General features: G+C 43.8%; 1 protein-coding gene across 9 annotated transcripts in view; it reads right to left on the bottom strand.

The window, feature by feature from the left end:
• DLGAP1 (DLG associated protein 1) overlaps nt 1–24852 on the bottom strand; it is a 906793-nt gene that overhangs the window by 319088 nt on the left and 562853 nt on the right. For all 9 annotated transcript variants that reach the window (XM_046025114.1, XM_046025116.1, XM_046025110.1 and 6 more), the window contains one exon: nt 1134–2162. In XM_046025114.1, the coding sequence (XP_045881070.1) occupies nt 1134–2090 (957 nt within the window). In that variant the 5' untranslated portion in view covers nt 2091–2162. The remainder of the gene's footprint in view (nt 1–1133; nt 2163–24852) is intronic.

Here is a 24852-nt window from a genome sequence, read left to right as displayed (position 1 = left end):
AAGGGAACCAGGTTTGTCAGGAGCAATTCAGAGAGCAAAAAGTTGAATTTCTCAGTGGAAGACTTTTTTCTTGCACTTCTTAGGATGGTAGTGCGAAATGATTATGTCATGTCTTTATAGTCCAACAGAAATTAAAGAAAAAAAAGTTGGGTGTATCAGGAGAGAAGAGAGAAAAAAAAAAAAGACACCATGAACAGGAAGAATATGAGGGTCCTTTTAAAGGGACGGTTATATCTTGGGAAAGATGACAATTACCAGATAGAGGAATTGGCCCCAGGGTGGGTGGTGAGGAGAGGGAGAAGAAAAAGACTCTGCTCCTGACATTTTTATCCAGGGGAATCTAGGTTCAGTGAATGGAAGGGCATTAGGGAGAGACATGAGGAGACTGGAAGAGGAGGAGCAGCTTGCCTTGGGTCTATACGTGTGTGGGATTTACACGCTGACGTTAATTGCATTTTATTGCATGGATGCTTCCCCCCTGCTTTTCCTCCTCTTCTCTGTTGTCTTGGGTCTCTGCAGCTGTGCTTGTCAGGTCCCCAAATTGGCTTGATCTCCACCTCCTCAGGGCCCAGGTCATTATTCCAATTCCCTGTGCCCTGGGGGGTGGGGGTTCAGATGGGAGTATGGTTGGTGTTGGAGGTGGTGATAACAATTACAATGGTGAGGATATAGATTAAGTTTTCCAAACAAATAGCTTAAGGCAGAATTTTACAATAAAAACAAAAACTCTCTGGATAGATCTAATTAAACTCCTTCCAAAATTCAAAAGATCATTGTTGACTTTTGTGAGAAAAAAATAGATTTATTTAAAAATTCTGTGTTAACTCCCCTTTTCTTGCCTCCCTATCCCATGTTTCCTCAGACAAAAGAGGAACACTAAACATTAATAACTCCTTGGCTTTATGTAGGCGTGCTTTTCAAAGCACTTTTATATCTAGTATCTCAAGGTAACTGGATGGAGTTGGGTAGCTGGTTTGTTTCCTTATAGGAGCAGTTGACCAGAGAAATGCTAAATAATTTGCTCAGGTTCATGCAGGCAATTCACAGCAAAGCCAAGACTAGGACTCAGGAGAAAACATGACACAATGAGCAGGTATGATTTCTAAGCATCCATCACTTGACATAAATGGTACCTGAAGGTACTGGCAGGAGCGTTCTTGTTGACAAGACTCTGACTTCACCATGGCCTGGTCCATGTTAACCGAGGCTTTCTGGTAAACCTCCCTGGCACGGCTGACCGTCAGAGTGGAGGACCACGCGCTCTTCTTCAGGAGCGGCGTGTCCAGGCTGACAGGCAGGTTGGCGCACGTGGAGCACTTGACGTCATTGTTACTCCGGGAGGCCTTGACCGCCTGCTCACTGATGGTGTTGTAGGCCTCCATGAAGTACTGCGAGGCCGAGCGGTCAGGGCACCTGCCCATGGTCATCACGCCCGATGGCGCGTGGTAGATGCACATGTCGCCGTCGAGGTTGTCATCGGAGCTCCACCAGCCCGGGGAGGTGTTGGGCCGGGCCTTGGGGTCAGCGCGGCGCTCCTTGCTCTTGCTGCGCTTGCCATACCGCACTGTCTGCGTCTCGTCGGGGCTGGCTTTGCCCCCGTTGACACTGCCCTTGGACGGGCCCTCCAGGGAGTGTGACTTGGTGAAGAGCTTCTGGACCGAGTGGACCAGGTGCCGGATGCGGCCGGGGCTGTCACTGCGGTGCTCCACGGCGGTGCGCTTGTACTGCAGCGTGTGATAGCCATCACGGTTGAGCGGCAGCTGCCTCTCAAACTGGTCCAGGAGGTTGGCGGGGATGCGGTTGGCCTTGGTGGCCAGAGTGCGGGGCACCAGGGCGCACTCGTCTTTCAGCTCCTGCTGCGATGTGTAGTGCCTGCGCGGGAAGGTGCTGCTGGCCAGCGGGTCGCTGAAGGGGCCCACGCACTCGGCCTGAAAGGAATTCCGCTGAGTATAGTAGGGGTGGTCCGCGGGGTGGTGCTCCACCGGGCTCAGCAGGTAGGGCTTGCGGTCCGAGTGGTGCGACAGCGAGTCACAGGCCGAATCACAGGTGACTCCGTGGTGGTGGCTACGGCTGCCCGATAACCCTTTCATTGCTGATGGGTGGCAACCTCGGGGGTCATGGACACCCCGTGGTTTGGTTCCAGACCCGTCTTCTGCAAAGACCTGGGGGTAACGAAAAATAAGAGAGGGACGATGTTTAACACTTGGTAAATAGATGTTGCACTTTTGAGTGTCTACTACTGTGTTCCCTTTCTGGCAGAAGAACTCATCAGGGTCCTTGAAAGCAGTTTTAATACATTGTTGGATAAGCTCTGTCCCCTCTGGAGGGTGGGAAAGCCCACTCCAGTCAGATACCCGGAGATGGTAGGGGTGAAAGCTAGTGAACCTAGAAAAGGAAACTATAAAAATGCTAAATTGTTTTGTTTTTTTCCAGGCGATTCTTTTTTTTTTTTTTAATTAACATGTAATATATTATTTGTTTCAGGGGTACAGGTCTGTGAATCATCAGTCTTATACAATTCACAGCACTCACCATAAAATGCTAAATTGTTTTAACATTACCTGCAAGCAAACACCCCTCCCTCTAGGATTCCAGTAAATGGATGGATCTTTCCCTTGCTTCTCTGGTTTTAGTCTTAATTGTCTGTTAAAAGTAAAGCATGCACACCCTTAGGGCTCAGTTTCTCTGGGAAGCCTCTGCTGATCCCTGCTTGCAGAGAGAATAAGTTCCCCTCTGTGTTTCCATGGCATCTGCCGCACATTCTCTCAGCTCCTATGGAATTGTTTGTCTCAGGCATTCCCTGGCTAGTTTTGTTTGTCTCTGGCAGGTGGGCTTACCTCTTCGTCACCTTTCTCTCTCTCTACCCAGCTCCAGGCCAGTTAGGTAAGCACACAGTAAGTACTCCATTAATGTAAATAAAATAAACGTGGGTGGAAAAAAATGAGAGAAGTGACCGGCCCCTTATAACTTTAGGATATATCTTTCTATCTTCTGTCACATGCCTTCCCATTAGAATTCTGTAGTAACAATTATAGCTTGTAAATAACTCCCCCCCCCCCCGCCCCAGCACCACAGTAATTAGAATGGAAAATAGTGACGGTAGCAAATAAATCAAAGCTGTAGAGAAAATCTGCCCCTGTTTTCTGTCATTAAAGGGATCAAGAGCTTCTTCTTCTTCTTCTTCTTCTTCTTTTTAAAGATGTAGTTATTCGAGAGAGAGAGAGAGAGAGAGAGAGAGAGAGAGAGAGAGAGTGGAGGCGAGAATGAGGGGAAGGGGCAGAGGAAGAGCGAGGGAATCTCAAGCAGATGTCAAGCTGAGTGCGGAGCCTGACCCAGGGCTCCATCTCACAACCCTGAGATCATGACCTGAGCCAAAACCAAGAGTTGGACTCTTAACTGACTGAGCCACCCAGGAGCCCCAAGAGTTTCTTCCTTAACAAATGGAGAGTGGTTGAAGGATAAGCTTGAATTGACTAGTTTGAATATCATGGCATCTCCACTTCCTGGTTTAAAGGTTTCTAGTTAAATGTTCACAAGTGATAGAAAGATGGCCAAAGGAAATGCCCTGGAAATGTTCCTGAGGACACAGAGGACCTGGGTCTGAGGGCAGATCTGCCTCAGAGAGAAGTGACCCCAACAGATCCACCTGTGGGAACTCAGCTCATTCCAAGCACAGGTCTTTCCTGTGCTTTAGTAGCAGAGGCTGCTATTCCACAGGGCAGAGTATCTTCTTTCAACTCTAACTTCTCTGGGAGCTAAGATCCTGTTAACAGTCTGATGTATTTTGAAAGCTTCCTATAACAAAAATTGTCATTATCAGAGTTGTCCTGAAAAGCCAACATGACTGTCCAAAGTATCACTAATGTCATTTCAGATATTCAGAGAGGGAGAGATAAATGGTTTACTTTAAAAACAACCACAACACAATAAAACACACATGCATGGCCTAATGAAGAAAAATGCATACTTTTGAGAGGTCAGGTCTTTCTATTCCATGGGCTGTACTGTATATGGGAGTTCCTGACAATGTTGAAAATGCCTATCCAGATTTTATGACTCCCTGTTTTTCTTCTAGTCTCTCAGTGTCTGCATTAATGGATCAGCAAAACTGATCAAGGGGGTTTAATCACTGGAGTCTTTTGAAATTAGTTAGTTTACTAAATTATAGTTCCTTGAGGGTAGGGACTATGTTTTACCCATCCAGTACCCAGCAAATGCTTGGCTGATGGTGCAAAATATTTATTCAATGAATTAATGCATCAATGCAAAATTTCCCAGTGTAGTCCAGACTGTGATTTGAGTGAAGCGTATTGAGTGAAAAGATGACTGTGTGACAAGAGAAGGGGCATGTGCAAGGAAGGGACCATCTCATGGGCATTCCAGAGACCAGTGGTTTCAGATTGCAGGAGAAGGCAGGCAGATGGATGCTCCTCCTACCTCTGTGAACCTTTGACTTATGAGCCTCCATGGCTGGCTCATCAGAGAATATCCCACCTCTTGATGTTCTCTACCTGTCTTGAACTTAAAGTCTGAGGAGCTTGCCTGCCCTACCGACTATAGGATGGGTAGACTATAGGATGTCTAGACAGAAGACAGTCTGTTCTGAAGGACAGAAAGAAACTGATGCCGGAAGAGATAAAAAGGCAAGAAGGACTCATGATATCTGTGGGTCAGGTAAATCAAAACTTTCCCACTGAACAGAGACTAATGAGGAAGGAGATTTTCGCAAAAATACTTTGGGACTGCTTTGCATGACATTATGATCCTGTGATTAGTTTGTGGGAAGGCAGGATTTAAGAGGGTTAAAAACATCTTTTTGGCAAAACTGTGGCACAAACTAATTTAGATGGAAAAATCCATAGCATGAGGGAGTCTCTCTATATAAAACAGGTCCCATTGAAGACATTTTTGGCTTTTAAGTATGGACTTAAAAGTAGAAAAAAAAAACCCACAAAAAATAACAACCGAATAGGGTTATAGTCACAGAAAAAGTCTTGGGATTACACATATTAGAATCTCTGTGAAATAATGAAATGATACTTCAAAAATTTCCCTTCTGAAGTATCCGGGTCTCAGGTAGATACTTTCTACAAAGTAAAATGTGAAACTGGCAAGAGCTGAAAACATGAATTATACATATTTACTCCAAAATGAACAAAATTGACTCACTGTTCAGTATTTAGTTATCTTTACTACGACAACGGCATTTGACATAAAACAATGTTACCTGAGGACTAGCAGAGCAAATGAAGAGCTTTTACAAAGCCATTTGTGGTGAATTAGTTAAATGATGTCACCAGCATAATTTTTGTAAGTTAAACAGACACAGCATAAGTTTTACTAAAATATAAGTGGACAACTTTCAGCAGAGTCAAGCACTTATATTTTCTTAGAGGGTAATACATTGCAGCAAGGATAAATAAGTTAGTTTCCTTTTTACTTAATATTTGTAAAAGGATACTGAGATCTTATTCCCTTTTCTCTAGGATGTGGGCAAATAAGGTCATGAAAAAATGGCAATAAACAAACATAAACATTTCTAAATGCTCAATCTGTCTTTCTGGTCCAGGCCAAATAAACAACTTCATACCTTGGCCAACCAAATGCATATAGCAAATCTGTAATGGCCAAAGGCTTATAATGTGCTCAGAGAGACATGACCTAGTCAAGAAAAAAGAGGAATAACAATTCCTATTATCTTCTGTATTCTTGGGAAAGGAAGCTGTTAGCCCCTGAATTATATTTTAAGTGGCCATAAAAGCTTTCTCAAAATGGAAAGGGAAATTGCCTTTCATGCCTTCCTTTTTGAACAAGGGTGGGAAGTGTGGGTCAACATGCCTTCATAAGGGTTTCTATGACTACACAATTATCTCTGATATTTTTCTTCACTATGACTTCAAAATTGTGTTTTGTTGTCCTCTTAAGTTCGATTTTACTGTCAGACCATATGTTCTGATTTTTGGCTTGGAAAATTTCTCAACTATATTGGCTACCATAAGATGAGCTCTGAGGTGTGAAATGCATCTGTCCCCCCCCCCCCCAAAACATCTGTTAAAAAAAAAAAACTTATTTATTTATTTTTGAGAGAGAGAAAGAGTGCAGGAGTGGGGGGAAGGGGCAAAAGGAGAGGGAGAGAGAATCTTAAACAGACTCTATGCTGAGCATAGAGCCCAATGTGCGGCTTGATCCCACAACCCCAAGATCATGACCTGAGAGGAGACCAAGAGTTGGAGGATTAACTGACCGGGCCTCTCAGGTACCTGAGACATGCCTGGTTTTTAGAGTTCCCACACCTGGACCAGAAGTATTGCTGTACCAATGATGACTAAAGCAAGAACGATCCAGCACTGTAAAGGGAATTCTCAAGGTAGGTAATTTATTAGACTCAAGGGAAAAACAAACGAACCATATATTAGAAGATGCTGACAAGGGGAAAATAGTCTTGCAAAGCCGGCAAGTCCTCATTTCACTTTGATTTCTCTGCATGTCTTTATTTAGAGCTACTGTTCTTGATTTTTCTCTACATGCAGATAGAAGAACCAAGTGAAGGGCTTCTACTCTCTCGTTCAGTGAAGACTGACAACCAGACCATCATGACTTGCTTTAGAAAGACAACGCGAGGGTGTCCAGGAGAACAGGGAGCACTGTGTTCTGGTTTGGGGATACATCAGGATGACTAAATCTCCACAAGTCTTTTCAGGGTCAATTGGCCTTTTTGGCTCTCCTCCATGCAACCTGTCAGGTTCTAACATTCAATGAAATAGAGAAAGAAAGGATTCCCTTATTAAAGAGTATAAAGTAGTCTCAGAATAATGACTATGTTTCCCAGTCTCCCTAGATGTGCACAGGTGACTAATTCTGGCTAATGGAATATGATTGGAAATGGCATGTGCAGTTTCTGGGAAATGTCTCTAAAGTGCAAGGCATACCCTTCTTTACTCCTTGTTGGAGCGGCACAAGATGAAGAAGTGGAGGACCATGGCAGCCCAGCTCTGCATCTTGCTTATGCTGGAGGAAACAGTCCTTTATTTTTGCCTATGCCACTGTTATTTTGTTTTCTGATGCTGGCCTCTGAACCTTAAGTGAGATGCTTAAGCAAGATGGTCAGTCAAGGCCAAATCCCCAGGAGCTTTTGTAAGCTATCCTAGTACCCAGGACCTGGCTTTGCAGGTGGAGGTACTCCATGAGAGCGATTTAAAAGACACAGTGACATGGCCATCCGTGTACTCAAGATTTCCCTGGCTATAGCTACAGACTGGATCTAGGGAAGAAGAGAGGCAAGGGAATCTAAAAGAAGCAATTATTTCTTGCTTGGGCTGTTAGGGAGGACACTGAAAAGGAGGAAAGAGTACCTCCAAGGAAGGTGAGAACGTGGCCCAGTGGGGCGGTGCCTCCTTTTGCAGGCCTCTCTGCTCACACGTGTGTTTCCACTATCGTCTAAATACATAGGACACTTTTCTGCACAGAACAAAACCCTATGGAATATAGATGCAGGTTCCCCAATGTTTATGTAGCAATGTCCACAATAGCCAAACTAGGGAAAGAACGCAGATGTCCATCCGCAAATGAATGGATAAAGAAGATGCGGTGTATATATACAAGGGACTACAACTCAGTCATCAAAAAAGCCCCCCAAATCTTGCCATTTGCAACAGCATGGATGGGGTTAGAGGGTATTATGTGAAGCTAAATAAGTCAATCAGAGAAAGTCAATTATCATATGCTCTCACTCATATGTGGAATTTAAGAAACACAAAACAGGGGCACCTGGGTGGCTCGGTGGGTTAAAGCCTCTGCCTTCGGCTCAGGTCATGATCCCAGGGTCCTGGGATCCAGCCCTGCATCAGGCTCTCTGCTCAGTGGGGAGCCTGCTTCCTCCTCTCTCTCTGCCTGCCTCTCTGCTTACTTGTGATCTTTGTCTGTCAAATAAATAAATAAAATCTTTAAAAAAACACACACACACAAAACAGAGGATCATGGGGAAAAGAGGAAAAAATAAAACAAGACAAAATCAGAGAGGGAGACAAACCGTAAAAGACTCTTAATCATAGGAAATAAACAGGATTGCTGGAGGGGAGGTGGGTGGAGGGATGGGGTAACTGGTGATGGACATTAAGAAGGGCATGTGATGCAATGAGCACGGGGTGTTATATAAGACTGGTGAATCACTGACCTCTACTTCTGAAACTAATGATGCATTATATGTTAAATAACTGAATTTAAATAAACAAATGGATGCAGGTTTTCTATCAGCAATTTTTTACTTTCTTAGTAATAAAACCCAATTCTATGGGGATCAAGAAGGAAGAACTTTATGAATGCTTAATGGGCTTGTGATTTTAAATAAAAAGTAGAGGAATGATTCTCACTAATACACTACTGAAAAACAAAGCTATGCCATTTTAGGATAAAAGTAAACAAAAAACCTAGCGGAAGTCAGGGTGTGAGTTAACATTGCCCAAAGTTAAAGGCGCACTTTTCAGACATTTTCTGACCTTCTGAATCTGTAGCTACAAAAGATGGCCGAATGCCATTCTCTTTCAGTTTTTCAGACTTCCCTACTCAATGATTTTCATGTATTCTATATTTGAAGTCATACAGATACCGTTAGAGCACCTTTAAACAAACACAGTCTGAAACACACCAGTTACATTATTCAGAATACACTGCCAAGCCGTATTACATACCCAGAATGTATTCTGCCTTTTCATTAACATTAATTGCTATCCTCATCATCTGCAGTTGGATTTTATTTGTGAATAACTCCTTCAGTCAGTCTGCTTCTACAAATAAGTCCCTTTCGAGCATTTTCTTTCAAAAGATATGATATTATACAAACAAAACAAAACAAAACAAAACAAAACACAAAAGCAACAGCCCATACCTCCTCCAGTTTGGTCCCAGTAAGTAGCACAATTCCAACCGCCTTTGTCTTCAGACAAAGCTTTCAAAAAGGGGTTTCATTTTGACTTTTAAGCATAAAAAGGTGGACAGTGATACTTCTTGAGAAACAATAAGTCCTCATTAATATTGGTATATACTTATTGCCGGTTGAGTAAAATCTCATAGAATTTAGGAGGGGATTTTCATTGTGGAGATAATTGAGGCAGTATATTATAAAAACCTCACAGCATTATTTTGGACTGGTGGTTTTTGGAAGGTGACTGTTCTGACTCTCTGTGACCTTGGAGATGTGCTCTCTGTGGAACTGATCCCATAGGGGTTTCTAGGAGAGGGTCTGGTCACCTCAGCAATGCCTACAGATGGATTCCCATGGGAGAGAAAGTGCTTGCTTTGACCTGCCATGGCCAATAGCTCTTGGCGGCGGGGGCAGGGGGTAGGGTACTGTGGCATAGGGAGACCCGATCTTATGGGCACAAACACATGTCTGCCGAATTTTCACAGAAAAGAGCAAAGACCATCAGTGTCTATTCAAAACAAAACGAAACAAAACAATACAATACAATACAATGCTGGGAAAGATATGCAAGCCGCTGATCAATGTAGGAGAAACAGGAATGATGACAGAATAAAACTCTTCAGTGGGCCATAAAGACAGCCATGGTGGAGAAAGGGAAAATGCAAAGCCAGTGACAAAGCAGCACAGGACAACTTGAAAAGAAGCAGCGGAAATCGCCCCTGATGAAAATGGAGTTATTTTTGTCTGCATCTCTCATAACCAGCTAAATAGTCCCGTGAACATGTTCTGGCACATTCTAGACAACTTGCTTCAGAGCCAGACTATATATATATATTTTTACCTGAATCAAAGGTCCCCCCCGCCTCATAAATTTCCTTCTTTTATATGCTTCTTGCTTTTCTTCCCAAGTTTGCTGTACAAATCCACTGAGCACCGAGTTGCCAAAAGGACCTATAGTGGTCCTTTCTGTGGGAGCCCTTTCAGCTGATACCGGCTTTGGGGAAGTTTTTTTCTCCTGTCCGCAGCTTCTGCTGCTGCTGTCCTGGCCAGGAACGTTGAAGGCGATTACTCCCTCCTCTGAGCTGATTGCACCGGGTTTGAAGACCCAACTCAGGGCCATCCATGCAGAGGCCTAGCTGACTTAATCAGATGCTGGCTCCTGGAAATTTAAATGGAAACCTTCCTAGGGTCACTGAACCCTCGTGAGCTTATCTGCAAAGTCGAGGAGAGGAAAGGCCAGTGTTGGCACCACAGAAGGGTATGTCAAATGCTATTTGAAGCAGTGAGGCCGCAGAGACAAGGGTGCTGCAGAAGAAACATGGAAGGGGAGGGGAGAGGAGTAAACAGGCAGGAGAAGCCCCAGGGGAAGAAATAGAGAAGCTGCCCAGCAACCTTCCACATCTAGTCTCGGCCAGCTCCCTGCCCAGAATGGCCAGGGCCCAGCGGTCTGTGGTAGAACCATGGCAGGCCCCCAAAAGCATCCTTATGCAAGGAAAGAGACCCTCCTGCCCAGCTGGGCCAATGGCAAGCATAAGAAGCACCACTGAAGTGTCCTATGTCCCAGAGGCCCCAGATGTGAGTCTCAGAAGTGGCCCATTCAGAACTGCTAAGGCATCTTTAAATGGCTTTTACCACTTCAAGTACGTATTGGCTTCAACAGCCTACGGACACTCATTCAGATCTCGCCTTCATTCTTTCAGTGCTGTCGTCAGCTCCTGCCTGCACAAGAGAGAGGTGGTCAGCACCGAGAGGGTGAGATGGGCAGTCTCTGCAGCTAACCATTGTCAATGCCGTGCGCCTGGAATGTTTCCTGCAGGTGGGTCTCTATCCTCCGCCCCTCCCCGCCCCCGCCAGCCCCCATGATGGCTGCTGTTGATGGGCACGAGATTCGAAATTTCTGAAACACCACTCCTGCTCCTTCCCTGTTCACATAGTTTTTAAAGGACCTTATTCTTACTCTTCACATATCTAGCAATTAGACTCCTTTTCATTTATTATCATTATTTGTTCATTTCAGAACCGGTTGTTCCTTCCCCTCTAGATTTCTACACCCGATCTTAAACTTTAAACAAACAAATCCTTCTCCACAGAGCTTCCTGAAACACTGTTGCTGTGACAGAGAAGAAAACATGATGATAATCACTGTGCCTGGATGAAAATCTCTTAGTTTTGACACATAAGGGTGTTAGCCTGTAAGACCGCAGACTATATTCTTTCAATGTACTGGGCGTGGAGTCAAATCACATGTAGGCATATGAATTTAATTCAACATCTATTTATTGAATAACTGTGGTTTACATGAAGTGCCCTGGGCGCTGTAAAAAGAATTAAGGGTTCTTATTATTCTTAAGCCCACCTCCTATCTCTCACGTTTCCTCCTTCCCTTCTCTTCCCTTTGGCTCTCTGATGGCTTTCGGGATAGTTTCTTCTGTTCTCCAGTTCCTCAACGACTTTCATTTCTCTATTTCTGTCAGCACCCAAGGTCTCACTTCTTCCCGTGCAGGCCTGAGAGACGTATCAGGTCAAATGTTCTTTTGTAAGCACCTTCCGCTCCTTGCTCTACGATTCTTCTTTCTGCCTCATCTATTCTGAACAACATAAAACCAAGGTGTGACAGCATCATTGTTCTGTTCTTCCACACAGGAGCTGCTGAATGCCACTGGGGATGGGACTGGTGCCATGCTAAGTTCCCAGTGTCCAAACTCTGCTCCAATCTCAAAGCTGAATGGGAAGAACGTGGCGGGGCTCCTGCCTCTGTTGCTGCTCTTCCAAGCCCTTGACTCCCTTTCTCTTGTCTCATCTGGACTTGGTTGGAAAAACAAAGACAGTAACCAACAAATGCTAAGTGAATAAAAAAGGAGTGGTCCTTCTGCCTCTAGTAACCACAATCATCGGAAACATTTTCGAGCTCCTATATACCAGGCACATCTTGAGGACTTTTTTTTTTCCTGAAAATGGGTATTTTATTTTATATATATATATTTTTTTCAGTATTTAAATTTATTTTTTCAGCGTAACAGTATTCATTGTTTTTGCACAACACCCAGTGCTCCATGCAATACGTGCCCTCCCTATTACCCACCACCTGTTCCCCCAACCTCCTACCCCCGACCCTTCAAAACCCTCTGGTTGTTTTTCAGAGGACTTTAAATGCGTTAGCTCAGTTCATCCTCAAATAATATGTGATAGAGATTATTTTCTGGATAAGAAGACAGACTATTGAAGATTAAACAAGTCTTCTGAGATAATATAGCTAGTAAAATTTGAACCTACTCTGCTGGTAACACTAAGCCATAATGACTTTGTTCCCACCCCCTCTAGTGCACGCACATGCACAGCCTACACGCCCCCTGCCTCAGCAGCATGTCCCATTATCCTAAAGTATGATTTATAACGTGATCGTTGTTAACTGATCAGGACATTTTTCACTTTAAGTTCTTTCCATACTTCCTACACTTTTACAGTATAATCTAAACCTTTGCATATGACCTAGAGTGGGAGATTTTCATGATCTACACTTTTACTACCAGAGGGCCTTGTCTTCTATCCCACCCCCCCACCCCCCCACCTCTTATGGCAGCAGCCCTGGGCTCCACACACACTTCCCCACATGCCTCGCTTTCCTGTGTTCTTGTGTCTTGTGTTCTCTCAAACACTCATCTCTGCCATGGAGCCAATTCTCATTCCTCCTTCTAGAAGAGGTACAAAGACAGCCTCCTCTTAAAATCTTGCCTGTGCTAAAGGAAGCATGGAAGTGAGAGACCTTCTTCTAATTTCTGACCTAATTGGGGAGATAAACGACATAAGCGTGAAACAGTCAGAAAATAATACAAGTCACATGCTAATCAAGCCCTAGATGGCATGAGACGTGTTGAACCTATAATGCACCAAGGAAAAAGCTTTTGGAAAAAAACACATGTAGAAATTGCTAGACGTAAGAAGTGTGAAGACATCTCAGCCTAGGAGGTTCAGGCAGTCCGGCGAAGCCCCTACTTCCAAGATGAGGTTCTCAGGGTGATGTATAATGCTTACTCTGTTTTGTTTTGTTGTTGTTGTTGTTGTTCAAATCTGACTATTTCATCTTCCCTTTGGCTCTTGTGCCTCCGCTCTCTTTTGTCTTTGATGATACTATCCAGATGTGAGTTGGATTGTCTGAGAAGAGCGAGCATAGCCTCAATATTCAGGCCACTGTCTGAGTTTCTTCCATTTGATATGAAGCTTCTAAATGAGGGGCTGTGGCAGGGACGCCTCTCTGGTCTCCACATTCACAAAGCTGTGTGTTTAACAGCTGCCGTTTAATCTTGCAGGTACTGTGACCCTTGGAAGACAAATGTGTTTCCACACCTGCTTTGAGTATTAGGACATATATTGGGAAATGTATGACAAAATGGTAATGGTTTTATTATACTTCCGTTATGTTTCCCTTGGCTATATCCTTTATATCCTTTCTTGAGCTACATAATCTTATTAACTCATCCTTTGTGGAAAAGTTGGAGTAGGGGTGGAAAATCTATATCTACCCAGATAGCTCTGTATCATGTAAAGATAAATACTTTGTTAATGTAGCTCTTCTTTTACTTGATACCATCATTTGACTGTAACAATGGTTCTTTAAGCTGAGTGAGCCTAAGAATCAGCTGGAGGGTTTGCCAAGACCCAGACTCGTGGATACCGTCTTCAGAGTTTCTGGGGTGAGTCCCAGTAGTCTGTATTTCTGACCGATTCCCTGGCAACGGTGATGCTGACCCAACAACCACATTTTGAGAACTACTGAAGTGGACTGTCTATTTTTCATGCCTATGATTCTTGCCAGAATGCACCTCTTCCTTCCCTCCATTAGGTTTAAACTCATACTTTTCCTTCACACCCCAGCTCCGCTGTCACTTTTGGGGGGAAACCTTTATGGAACCCAGTTGGCAGAGTTAACGACCATCTTCTGTGTTCTCACGGCACATTATTCGTACCCCCAGCAGGCACTAGAAAGGCTTGCTGTAATGTATTGTGTCACAGGCCTATCTGTCCCAGGAGACCACAAGATTCTAGGAGGCAGAGCGGGTCTCACTCAGGTTCATCTTACCATCTCTTGGGAAGGCCCCTGATAGAGAGTACACACTTGATGAATGGTAGCCAAATAAATACACGGATGGAAAGTCTCCTGCCTGGGAAACATGGTATTTTCATGGAGTAACTGTGGTAATTTGGAGAAATAATATGACTATCTTTATCCCAGGAATAATGCCTCTTCAGCATAGGCACTGTGCTCCTGGGTAAGGAGCTGAGTGGCGCCAAATGGAGCTTGCTGAAGGAAGCCTGCTTTGCTGTGTCACCCACAGCTCATAGGTTGCATCTGTCCTGTGGCCCATTCATCCCTCTTCAAGGCTTCTCAGCAATTAGAATCTCTCAAGCAGCAGTGGCAATGATTTGTAGAACCAAAGATGACTCCGGGTCAAATTCTTGGCATATCTCTGAAGACAGGGAGGCTTTTTGGTTGGAACCTGGCTGCCAAAAAGCTGATGTCATGAAGGAAGGATGTTTCCTTTTTCTGCAGTGGTCTCTAGGGCTCTTGCTAGGCTCTGGCATGAGCTCAGTGGTAGTTTTGAATCCAGTGAAATATAAGGTTTTCCTATTGTGGGTCAGGAACTCAATATACACTCTTTGGAAACCTTGCAAGTGTGGCACGCTCTCTCCTCTTTGTACAGAGAAGGAAACTAGGTCCACAGAAGTTGAATAACTTGCCCAAGGAGCACAATGCGTAGCAGGTAAGTTAGGATTTGAAGGGTCCGTAAGACTTAAAGCACATGTTCTTCCTGCCCCATCAGTAGCTCCAAGAAACTTCAGAATGCTGGGGGGCAGCCCAGCAAGGACCACCCTCCAATCCACGGCTTTTGGACTTTCCTTTGAAAGAAGTTTAGCTGTTAAAAGAAAAAATGGGGAAAAAAACCCCAAAAGATAATACCACCATACTTGGTCACATAGCCTTTTTTTTTTTTTTAACTTCATTTGAGAGAGGGCGAGAGAGAGAGAGAGAGAGAGAGAGAGAGAGAGGGCTATTGAGAAAGAGAGCATGAGCCAGGAGGAGAGGGAGAACATGGGACTTGATTCCAGGGATTATGAGCTGAGCCAGAGGCAGACGCTTAACCAACTAAGCTACCCAGGTGCCCTGTACTGCCTCTTTTTGATAGAGGAAGACACCCCCAGCCTAAGCGTTTAATAAGCTGCTGAGCACAGTGCTCCCTGGGAATGCACGTCCTCAGGTATGCATAGGTGACCCTGAGAGCTTGTTTATAACTCTGACTTTGTACACATCAAAGATGTTGGCCTATAAATGCTGCTCAGCTGAAGACCATAGATACGCCTATGCTTTTCTTCCTACCACCTAGGCCTTTATGTAAAATGTGTATAGTGTTTTTAGCCTCAAAATAGCAGTGAGCCAAGGTAGACCGTCACCTCCCAGTTATCTACAAGGGAGCTAACATTTATGGATTCCTGTTTTTCCCAACAAATATTTACTGAGTATCTACCAAATAATAGGTACACAACTCAAAAATTCCATGCCTTCATGGCAAGTACGTTCTTGTGTGGGGACACTGCAAACCAATATATAATGTATAAAATGATGGTAATTGTATCATATAATCAGCCAGGTGATGACATATAGAATGTCTTTTGTTAACTAGTCTTTTATAAATTCTTTGCTGACTTAGACACATTGAAAATTATAAAAAAAATACTGACTTATTTTTAAAGAGGTAGTTTATTTTATTTTTAATTAGGATAAAAAATTTTTTTAAGAGAGAGAGCGCGTGAGCAAGGTTGGGAGAGGGGCAGATGGAGAGCATCTTAAGCAGACTCTCCGCTGAGTGTGGAGCCTGATGTAGGGCTCCATCTCACACCCAGGGATCATGGCCTGAGCCAAATTCAAGAGCCAGACACTTAACCGATTGAGCCATCTGGGTGCCCAAAGAGGTACTTTTGTAAAGTGTATAGCTGTCAGTATATTTCAGCAAGTATTAGGTAAATAGATATGTCTGCATGCCAGGCCCTGTCCTTGGCGCTTTATATGTATTTTCCCACCCAATTATCATGGCAGCCCTATGACGTGGGTACTTCTTTAAAGATTTTTTTTTTTTTAATTTATTTGTCAGAGAGAGAGAGAGTACACACAAGCAGGCAGAGAGAGAGAAGGAAGCAGGCTCCCTGCCGAGCAAGGAGCCGGATGCGGGACTCTATCCCAGGACCGCAGGATCATGACCTGAGCCGAAGGCAGCGGCTTAACCAACTGAGCCACCCAGGTGTCCCCATGGGTACTTCTTATCTGCATTTCCCAGAGGAGGGAAAACAAGGCAGAGGGAGGTTAAACAATTCGCTCAGAGTTAATCCGGGAAGTCGGACCCCAGAGCTCGAACTAGGCACCGCTACACTATCAATGACAAAGTTTGTCTTTGTCACTCAACCTCTTGATGAGATACCAGCAAGGCTACAGCATATGACTGCCTAAATTGTGCACAAGCACAACTGCAGGGGGCAAGCTGACGTGTGGGGCAGCGGCTCTGTCGCTTTGCCGTCACTGAGGGGCCAGAAGGAAGGTACTTCCATTTCAAACATTTAATATCAGCAAATTACAAAGAAGACACTGGAGAAAAACCATGCATTCTGACATCAAATTGAAATAGGATTATTCATCTGTTATTATATTACTATTACCTAATAAAACCATAATTGAAATGACATATTTCAGAGACATAGACATGTATTAATAGCCTCAGCTATACGTTTAGGTAGGCTATTTAAAGGGGAACATGCTAGAAATCTAGAAGAATTTAGGAGCCCCTCCATATAAAATGCTTTTTTGTTTTCTTTCACCTCTGCACCTCTCTGAGCTTAACTTGGACATTTTCAATTTGCCCACAGTCCCTTCTCACCATCTGCTAATGCTGGCATGGACTGTGGGGTAATTCACACCATTCAGGGAACCATCTTCTGCTACAGTGATAAGTAAGGACCTGAAGCCAATGAAAGAAAGACGTGTGGGGAGAGAAGCCACAATAAAGACTTCACCGGGAGGGCATTCGTTGAACAGTCTGCCCTTCCTATGGGGACCACTGTCCATGGCAGATTTCCCTCGGACTACTGAGCGGAATTGTTTCCTTTTCCCAAATCTGCACCAAGACAATTCCATGTAATTGGGGTTGTAAGTGTCATTTCCCAGCCAAATTACATGGGCAGCCTAAAATCCCAGTGGAGCAGATCCAGGCAGGAGCAATCAGTGGTGAGTGTGAGTTCAGGGTGTAAGACGGAGGGCAAGTAGCTTCAAACAGGGCGGGAATATTAAAGGAATGTTGGCTGTAGGGAAACAGTTCACCTGAGATTTGAAGAAAACTTTTGGGTTCTTACTTAGGAGATGGGATTCAAAGCCAGGATGCTTCAGCCCTATTTCTTATTCTCTGTCGACAAGATGCCCAGGCTTGATCGGATTTCAGCAAACGTCCTTCCCGACACTTTGAGTTTCAGCCTACCTTCCATCTAGCTCTCAGCATCTTTAACTAGAAATAGGCATCTTCCCTTACGATCCCACTTATTGGTTGTGTGGTCTTTTTTTTTTTTAAGATTTTATTTATTTGACAGACAGAGGTCACAAGCAGGCAGAGAGGCAGGCAGAGAGAGAAGGAGGGGAAGCAGGAGCCCAATGTGGGGCTTGATATCAGGACTCTGAGATCATGACCTGAGCCGGAAGCAGAGACTTTAACGCACTGAGCCACCCAGGAGCCCGGTTGTGTGGTCTTTGAAATGTGTTGTTCTTTCTCTTTTTCTCCCTCTCTCTCCTTTCGAGATGCTCTTTAAGGAAAAATTGGCTCCATGAAGTGCAAGGGTTCTCCTGCAAAGGTCTTTGGCATGTGACTGCCAGCTACATCCCGGTTTAAACATGGTCAGTGTTTTGTGTCTTTTGGATGAGGAAATCCCTTTAGAATCGTTTAACTTAAGCTTTCCTATCAAGATTTCTTTTTCACTTTTAGACTCCGAGAATTACTCGGGGTCACTGAATGTATGTGGAAAAAACCCTGAAATAATAAACGGGGGAGAAAAACGTTTCTAAGCACAAGCATGACCTCCACACGCAGGGTTGGAACCCAGTGTAAGGATGGCTCCATGGGTGGTGGAGGGCCAAGCTGGGGGGATCTACTTCTGCACTCCTGCAGGATAACAGAACCAGAAAGGGAGATAGAGAGCAATTCCTTGCGGGTGCCATAGTTCATCCTGCCTGTGGGGTGCTGCAAGTGTGAGGTAATTTACAAGTGTAAGGTAATTTACAGGACCTTGTTACTCTTCAACTGAGGCCGTGGATCCCCACTCAGGATCCCTTGCTGTCTCTGCCCCGTCCACCTCTGTTCCCTGGATCTGGGCATTCATGGCCCTTTGGAAAGAACAGCATTTGTAGCACTTTTTAAGCATTTAACTCACTGGAGAGTAGTTAAGCTGCACATTATTCTGTCTTCCTTCCAAATGTGAACTCCTTCAGGGACTCGATTGCTCAGCATCTAGCCCAATGCCAGGCACCGAGTTACATGTTAAATGCATAAGAAAAAAGGAGGCCAAAAAACCCCATCAACTTGCTGGCTCACTTGCATGTCCCATAAATGTTCTGAGTGGATACTCCAAGACTTTCTAACTTCCTCATCTGATCACACCCCTTCCCTGCTCAATACTCTCCAGTTCCTTAAAAATAAAACCCTGCTCCTTGCACAGCCTGTGCAGTCCTTCCTGGCCTTGCTGCAACTCCCCTCCCATCTCACCTCTTTCTCTTCCCACCTCAAACCCCAGGCTACAGCCACTAGGTCACTTGCAAGTTCCTCATCCACCTGCTGCCCCCCCCCCCCATTCTTTATGACTTCCTCTGCTGGGGGAATGCCCCTCATGGCCACGTGATTCCTCCTCGTCCTTCAAAATGCTGTTGCTCCCACAACGGCTCGGTGTCCCCTTCACCTTTCACGCATCAGAAGCTCTGCCACGGTGTCCCGTACCCATCTTCCTCCTCTCCAGTGATCCCTTCTGCTGGGAGGCAGTCATGGGTACACTTAAGGCCAATACACTTCTAGTTACCGTCCAGGCTGCTGTTCATCAATAATAAGCTTTACAGTCTCCTAAAACCGTAAATGCCGAAGCTCATGAAGGAACTTAGGAGCTGGTTGCCTAGGGACAGTGGCCGCCATGTTCGTAGCTATCAGAAACATGATCCTGGACTGTTCCAGGAAGTCAATTCATCTCGGGTGGGGCTCGGACCCAGACGCCTCTGACACCTGACCGTCACCCTCCTAGATCCTCAGCGAGAGCGATATTTTACTGTCTCCATCGAAGTCTTCCCAAGGTACCCGAACACTTCTGCTTCGCCTAAGAAATCTCTCCCTTTTGTTTTCTCAGAAAATAAAGGTAGGTTATTATGCTTGTTCTGGGCAACTACAGGGAAGCAGCCCACACATACAGAGTCAGAATGAAATTAAACCCTAGAACTAGGATTTAATTTCCAGGTAATAATGAGCTGGGAGAAGTCTGAGAGAAAGCTTTCAAGGGGCCAGCAGTATCCTAAAAGTGTCCACGTCACACTAGATTTTCCTTCTGCCACTGTGCAGTAGGCATCGGTGTGATGCCCATCTTCCCTATGAGCCAGGCTCTTGGAAGGCAGCGGGTGGACGGAGTTCACCTCTGTGTTCCCGGAGCCCCACATGGTAGCTGGCCGGGAGCGAAGTCCCCAAGCTGTGGCTGCGTTGAATGGCACAGCGAGGAAGTTACTTCCATTTCAATTCTCTTCCAACCCATTTAGATTAATCAAAGAGGAAAGCTCCCTGCTTCTTGACGATATGATTTTAACACCCCTTTTTGCTTTTGCTCCCTTGTAAGCAGGATTCAACAGGCATAGCATTTACCTGAGTGACTAGTTTTGTTTTCCTTGTTCTTGTTTTCGTGGTTAATTTCAACTGGAGGCAAGGCAAATGGAAGTGATATCAAGTTGTTGTTTTCTAACTGAATGCATTTAAATGAAAAATGAGTCTATTTGTAGAAAAGGATTAGATTGAAAAAAAATGATACCAGGAGAGCCAGATGTGGCAAAAGTCACGGCGGTTGTATATAAATGAAGGATGTTTGGGAAACAGTGACTCAATCAATGTTAATTTAATGGATAAGTGAACATCTCTTGTATCTTCTCCCTTCTTTTGGCTTCTTTAACTGCCACACTGGTCTGGCTTTGCCTCCAGTTTGTATTACTGCAATTATCTCATATTCTGGAGCTATCTTCCTGCCTCTACCTTCCGCCCAGCTCCCCCACGCACTAGCACGACCTACTCATAAATGTGCCATGGTTCCTTCTCTCCTAGCAAGCCAGCGCTGACTTTGGACATTCGTCAAAAGCTGGTTCAAATTCCTCAGAAGCTGGCTCAGATCTGTCCTTCCAAACGCTCAGCCCAAGTTTCACTGCATAGACCACGTGGACATGTATGAATCCTAGGCAATACCTGGTTTCTTTTTGGCTCCAGGACTTATGTGGAAAGCCCTCAGAATCCTACTCATCTCTTGCAAGTCTTATTCAAATCCTCCTCCCTCCATGAAGGCTGCTTTGTTCATTCCATCTGGGGGTGATGTGTCTCTCCTTAGAGCTACAGCAGCACTTCGACTGTGGGAAAATATTCATCATGTGTATATTATATTGAAGGCATTCCTTCAGTATTTTTATAAGTGTCCTGTTTTCTCTTTCAGATTGCAGGCTCCGGGAAGGCAAGAACCAATTCTTATACATCTTTCTATCCCCATTCTATTTTTATTGGCTAAATACCTACTGACTGAATAAATACATGAATGGAGATATTTGGGGATATTCTGAAGGAAAGAAATGTAGGAAATCAGAGCACTGCTTACAAACGCTATTTCAGCTGAAGAAATGGACTGCAAACTCACAGAATGGTAAGCTCATTGGGAATTCGAATGTGGTAATTCACCCGATGTGTGGAAACCTATGTCCTTTAAAAAAATGATCTGTAATAATTTTAAAAATGATTTTTCAACTTAATATTATTTACAGTCTAGTCCAAATCCTTCCACCGTAGAGGCAAGAAAATGGAGATAACACTACAAATATAATGCATAGACATATATAAATTTATATGTGACTAGTGCTGTGTTCACACTGCAAATATGCATGGGTAAAAACAGTCCTTTAGTTCTTTGCAGCATATGGTTCAAACCTCAGAGGAACTACACCCTTTAAAATTCTCTAAATTTCAGATACAACCATAAACAAGAGCCATATTTGTAGTACATAGTCCACTCCACTGGGTCTAATATATGTTGGTTGTTAGAGAAACGATGGAGAAAGCTGTCTGGGGGCTATTTACATTGACCATCCCTTCCAGGGTGAAGTGATATTACCATGGAACACATTTCAGAGAAGATCCTTCTACAATAGCTGCCTCTAACTTTGAACTTATTTTGTTTCATACCAGATGCCTCATTAGTAAAATGGCAATAATGAAATGTTGTGACATTAGTAAAGACAGTAATGTTAGTAATATTAATATGTCCAGCAGTATTCAGCAAAAACAAAAACAAAAACAACAACAAAAAACACACACACACAAAAACAAAAACAAAAGAGACAAACCTGTGGCAGGGAACTGGCCTCAGTGGGCCTTTATTTGCATGATCTCTCAGGGAGGTGGGTCACTTTTAGGAGTATAATTTATACAGTTCTTAGCTGATGAGGCACTAAAGTGTTATTCACTCCCTAAGCAGTCTCCAGATAGTCAGTCTTTCGAGATACACTTTTGTTCTTGCCCACTTAGACGTTGTACATAAAATATAAATTGAATGAAAAAGAGCCTTTGGTAAGAGGTAAGTACACTGAAGGTGCATGAATTTGCAAGGTTTCTTGATAGAAAGGCCCAACTCTCTTATTCATTATTATTATTCATTATTATTATCTTTACTTTCTGCTATATTTTCTGTATATAGTCCCTTCACTGATAGTAGAAAAATAAATCAGTTTTGAAATGTATGTGCATAAAGGGAGGGACGAAAGCATGAATAAAGATAATTTGGAAGTCACCTCCATCACATACCAGTGCTGTACAGAGATTTCTTTATAATGACATAGTTTAGTGGTCATCATTACTTGGTGCCAAGGAAAACATCAAAAGAAGGTTCTGGTAGCTTTCCCCTTCCTGACCTTGTTCAAAGATTTGTCTTTTAAAAATGACTCCATTATCTCTCTGGCCATTTCCAACACCTTGTTGGTTAAGTCTCAGTGAGTCAGTGATGCAGCAAAATGTGAATTTGGACCTAGAAAGGACCCTAGAAATAGCTGGGCTAGAATTTCCCCAAAGTGTGTTCTGTGGATCTCTAATCCTGGGAGAGATTTTATGGGGGACAGAGAGAGAGCAAGAGGGAGAGAGAGAGAGTGAGAGAGAAGAAAGAGAGAAGAGAGAGAGATTTGGTGCAATATATTTTGTGGAAGCTGGCCGTCATATTCTCTCCTTAGAGAGTCACAATACTCTTTCACCTATTAAAGACTGTGAAGTTTTGCAGTAAAGAAACCTTCTTTTATATCTGTACCCTAGCGTTTTTGTAAAACTGTCTGATACTGAGCTTTTTGAAGACTATCTCTTGCCCTTTCTGAGGAGGGTCTCTCTGAAGAACATAGCTGAGGAACTGCTGATTGATGCTTAAGCTCCTCCCTCATTTTACAGATGAGGAAGTTAAGCGTGATTTACTGTCACTCTCACTTACAGCCTATTTACCCATGGGGACCGCGGGGAAGTATGGATAAAAGGCTGAAGTTGTCTGAAGACAACTTAGCCTACCTCTATAAAAGAAAAAAGATGAACTCCAGGAAATATAATTAATTTACCCAAAGTTCCCAATTAGCAGTGTCCTTGTCTAGAATCTAGAATTTTCTCACTTCTGCCTTTTCCTTCCCCCATCAAAAAAGTGCTCTTTCCATTATATGAGTGCATTTTTCTGACATTATTGTACCATGCATTTTGCTTTACCTGGTGTCGGGCCTTTTTTTTCTCAGTACAGCGGAGGCCCTTTTAACAAAACTCCACCTAACCCACCCCCCAGCTACATGGACACCATTGCTCTCTCTGTCAACACAGCCAGGCTGCTCACGGCAGCCCAAAGAACCCTCACACTCTGAAGCTAACTCTAGAACTCTCCCAGACTTTTCCTTATATCTATTTATTTGATCCAAACTTGGAATTACAATGATGTAATTTCATTAAATATTACAGAACACTGTAGGCTGAGGGCAGAAGAGTCATTTCTCTAAAATCTCTTTTAGAAGGAGTTGTTCCTCTTTGCATTTAGAAAGTTTTGTAAAGACTAAATAGATGGGGGGTGGTAAAAATGGCGGCCAAAGGAGTTGTGGGGGAGACAAGTGTACGTAATGGAGAAGAGTCATGACAACTTCGAAGGATCTGCATTCAGATTGTTTTGCATGTCCAAATCTAAAGAAAACGGAAACTTGAATTTATAGATATATATGGTCGAAATGTGGCTCATGCATGACAGATGACTTAGAAGTCCAACCAATAGTTTCACTTTCCAAAAAAAAAAGGCCTTGGTCTTTCATGAAAATGTTAGTGAGTGAATATACATGTACATGTTTTAAGTTAAAACTAAAAGTTCGAGGACAGTATTTTTTTTTTTTTAAGATTTTATTTACTTATTTGAAAGAGCCTAGAGGGCAAGGGAGAGGGCTGACTTGGTGGACAAGTGACCTCAGAGACCCCTCACTCCCTTGACTCGGGGAGGGAGAAACAGACGACCGTCCCGAACAGTTGCAGAGTTGCTAAAGGAACGAGAAGCTTGAAGTTGGGGTGTGGAGGACACAGGTGCACCCCCTTCCTGACCAAAGGTTGTGGAAGAGAGCACAGGTGTCATTAACAATTGCAGCACAGGGGACGTGAGGCACGTGTGCCTGTTTCTCAGCGGACACCAATGATGAGGAGGAATAGGCTGTAGCTAAAAGACTCAAGGCTGGGCTGGGAGAAGACAGCATCGATCCAGACGCCAGGTAAGCCTCTTGGCTGGGTGAAACACTGTTTTGTTTGACCAAATATCCGCCTCAAAGAGTCACTCACGGAGTGACTATTTCCTTCACGACGCCCGTAATGCACGTTCTCGGTCTCGCCTGGAGTTGGGGTCTCACGAGGTAAGCTTAACTTACTTGTGGAAAATAATAAGTTTTGTTTCTGAACATATGATCTGTTGACGGTGTATTTTAAACCTGAAAAACCTGCATTGGAAGAATTGTGTATGAAAGCAACATGTAGTTCTTATTGGTTCTCTTTTTTAAACACACATTCGGTGCCAATGTTCTAGACACTGTACTGAACACTGAATCAGACATAATTCTCTGTTCACTTGGCTCATAGACAAAAATGGGAAGAGCACACTATACGAAGCGCCAGGGATGGGGGAAGGGACATATGCATGCTTATGAATGTGCATGTTTAGGAAGTATAAATAATATGTGTTATTTAGAGATCATTACAGGATAAAATTGTGCCCTCCTAAGGCCTTGATTAAACATGTCACATAGTGGGAAACTATAGCATTTTGGGGGGCAGTTCTGGCTGGCTGTGATTCAGAATCAGCTGCCGCACTCCAGAAAAAGATTTCTGGCCCCCCACTCCTGAAAACCTGGGGTTTTGCTGGGCCATCTGTATTTTCAGAATGTTCCCTTGGTGATTCTGCCCGGAAGCTCCAACTGGGAGTCGCCATTGCCATAGAAAGCTATAGGTGTTTCATATAGATTCTCTGTGTCTGATTATCTTTGGTGGCATCCTTAGGAGAAATCATTTAGGCTAGCTCACAAAAATTTCTCTGTGAGAAGACATGCTTAAATCTCACATGACCTCCAATTCTGCCTTAATTAGAAC

This window comes from Meles meles, chromosome 12 (genome assembly GCF_922984935.1).
Source record: "Meles meles chromosome 12, mMelMel3.1 paternal haplotype, whole genome shotgun sequence".
Taxonomy (NCBI): domain Eukaryota; kingdom Metazoa; phylum Chordata; class Mammalia; order Carnivora; family Mustelidae; genus Meles; species Meles meles.
The sequence above is the reverse complement of the archived record's forward strand: the minus strand, read 5'-3'. Positions and strand labels throughout refer to the sequence as shown.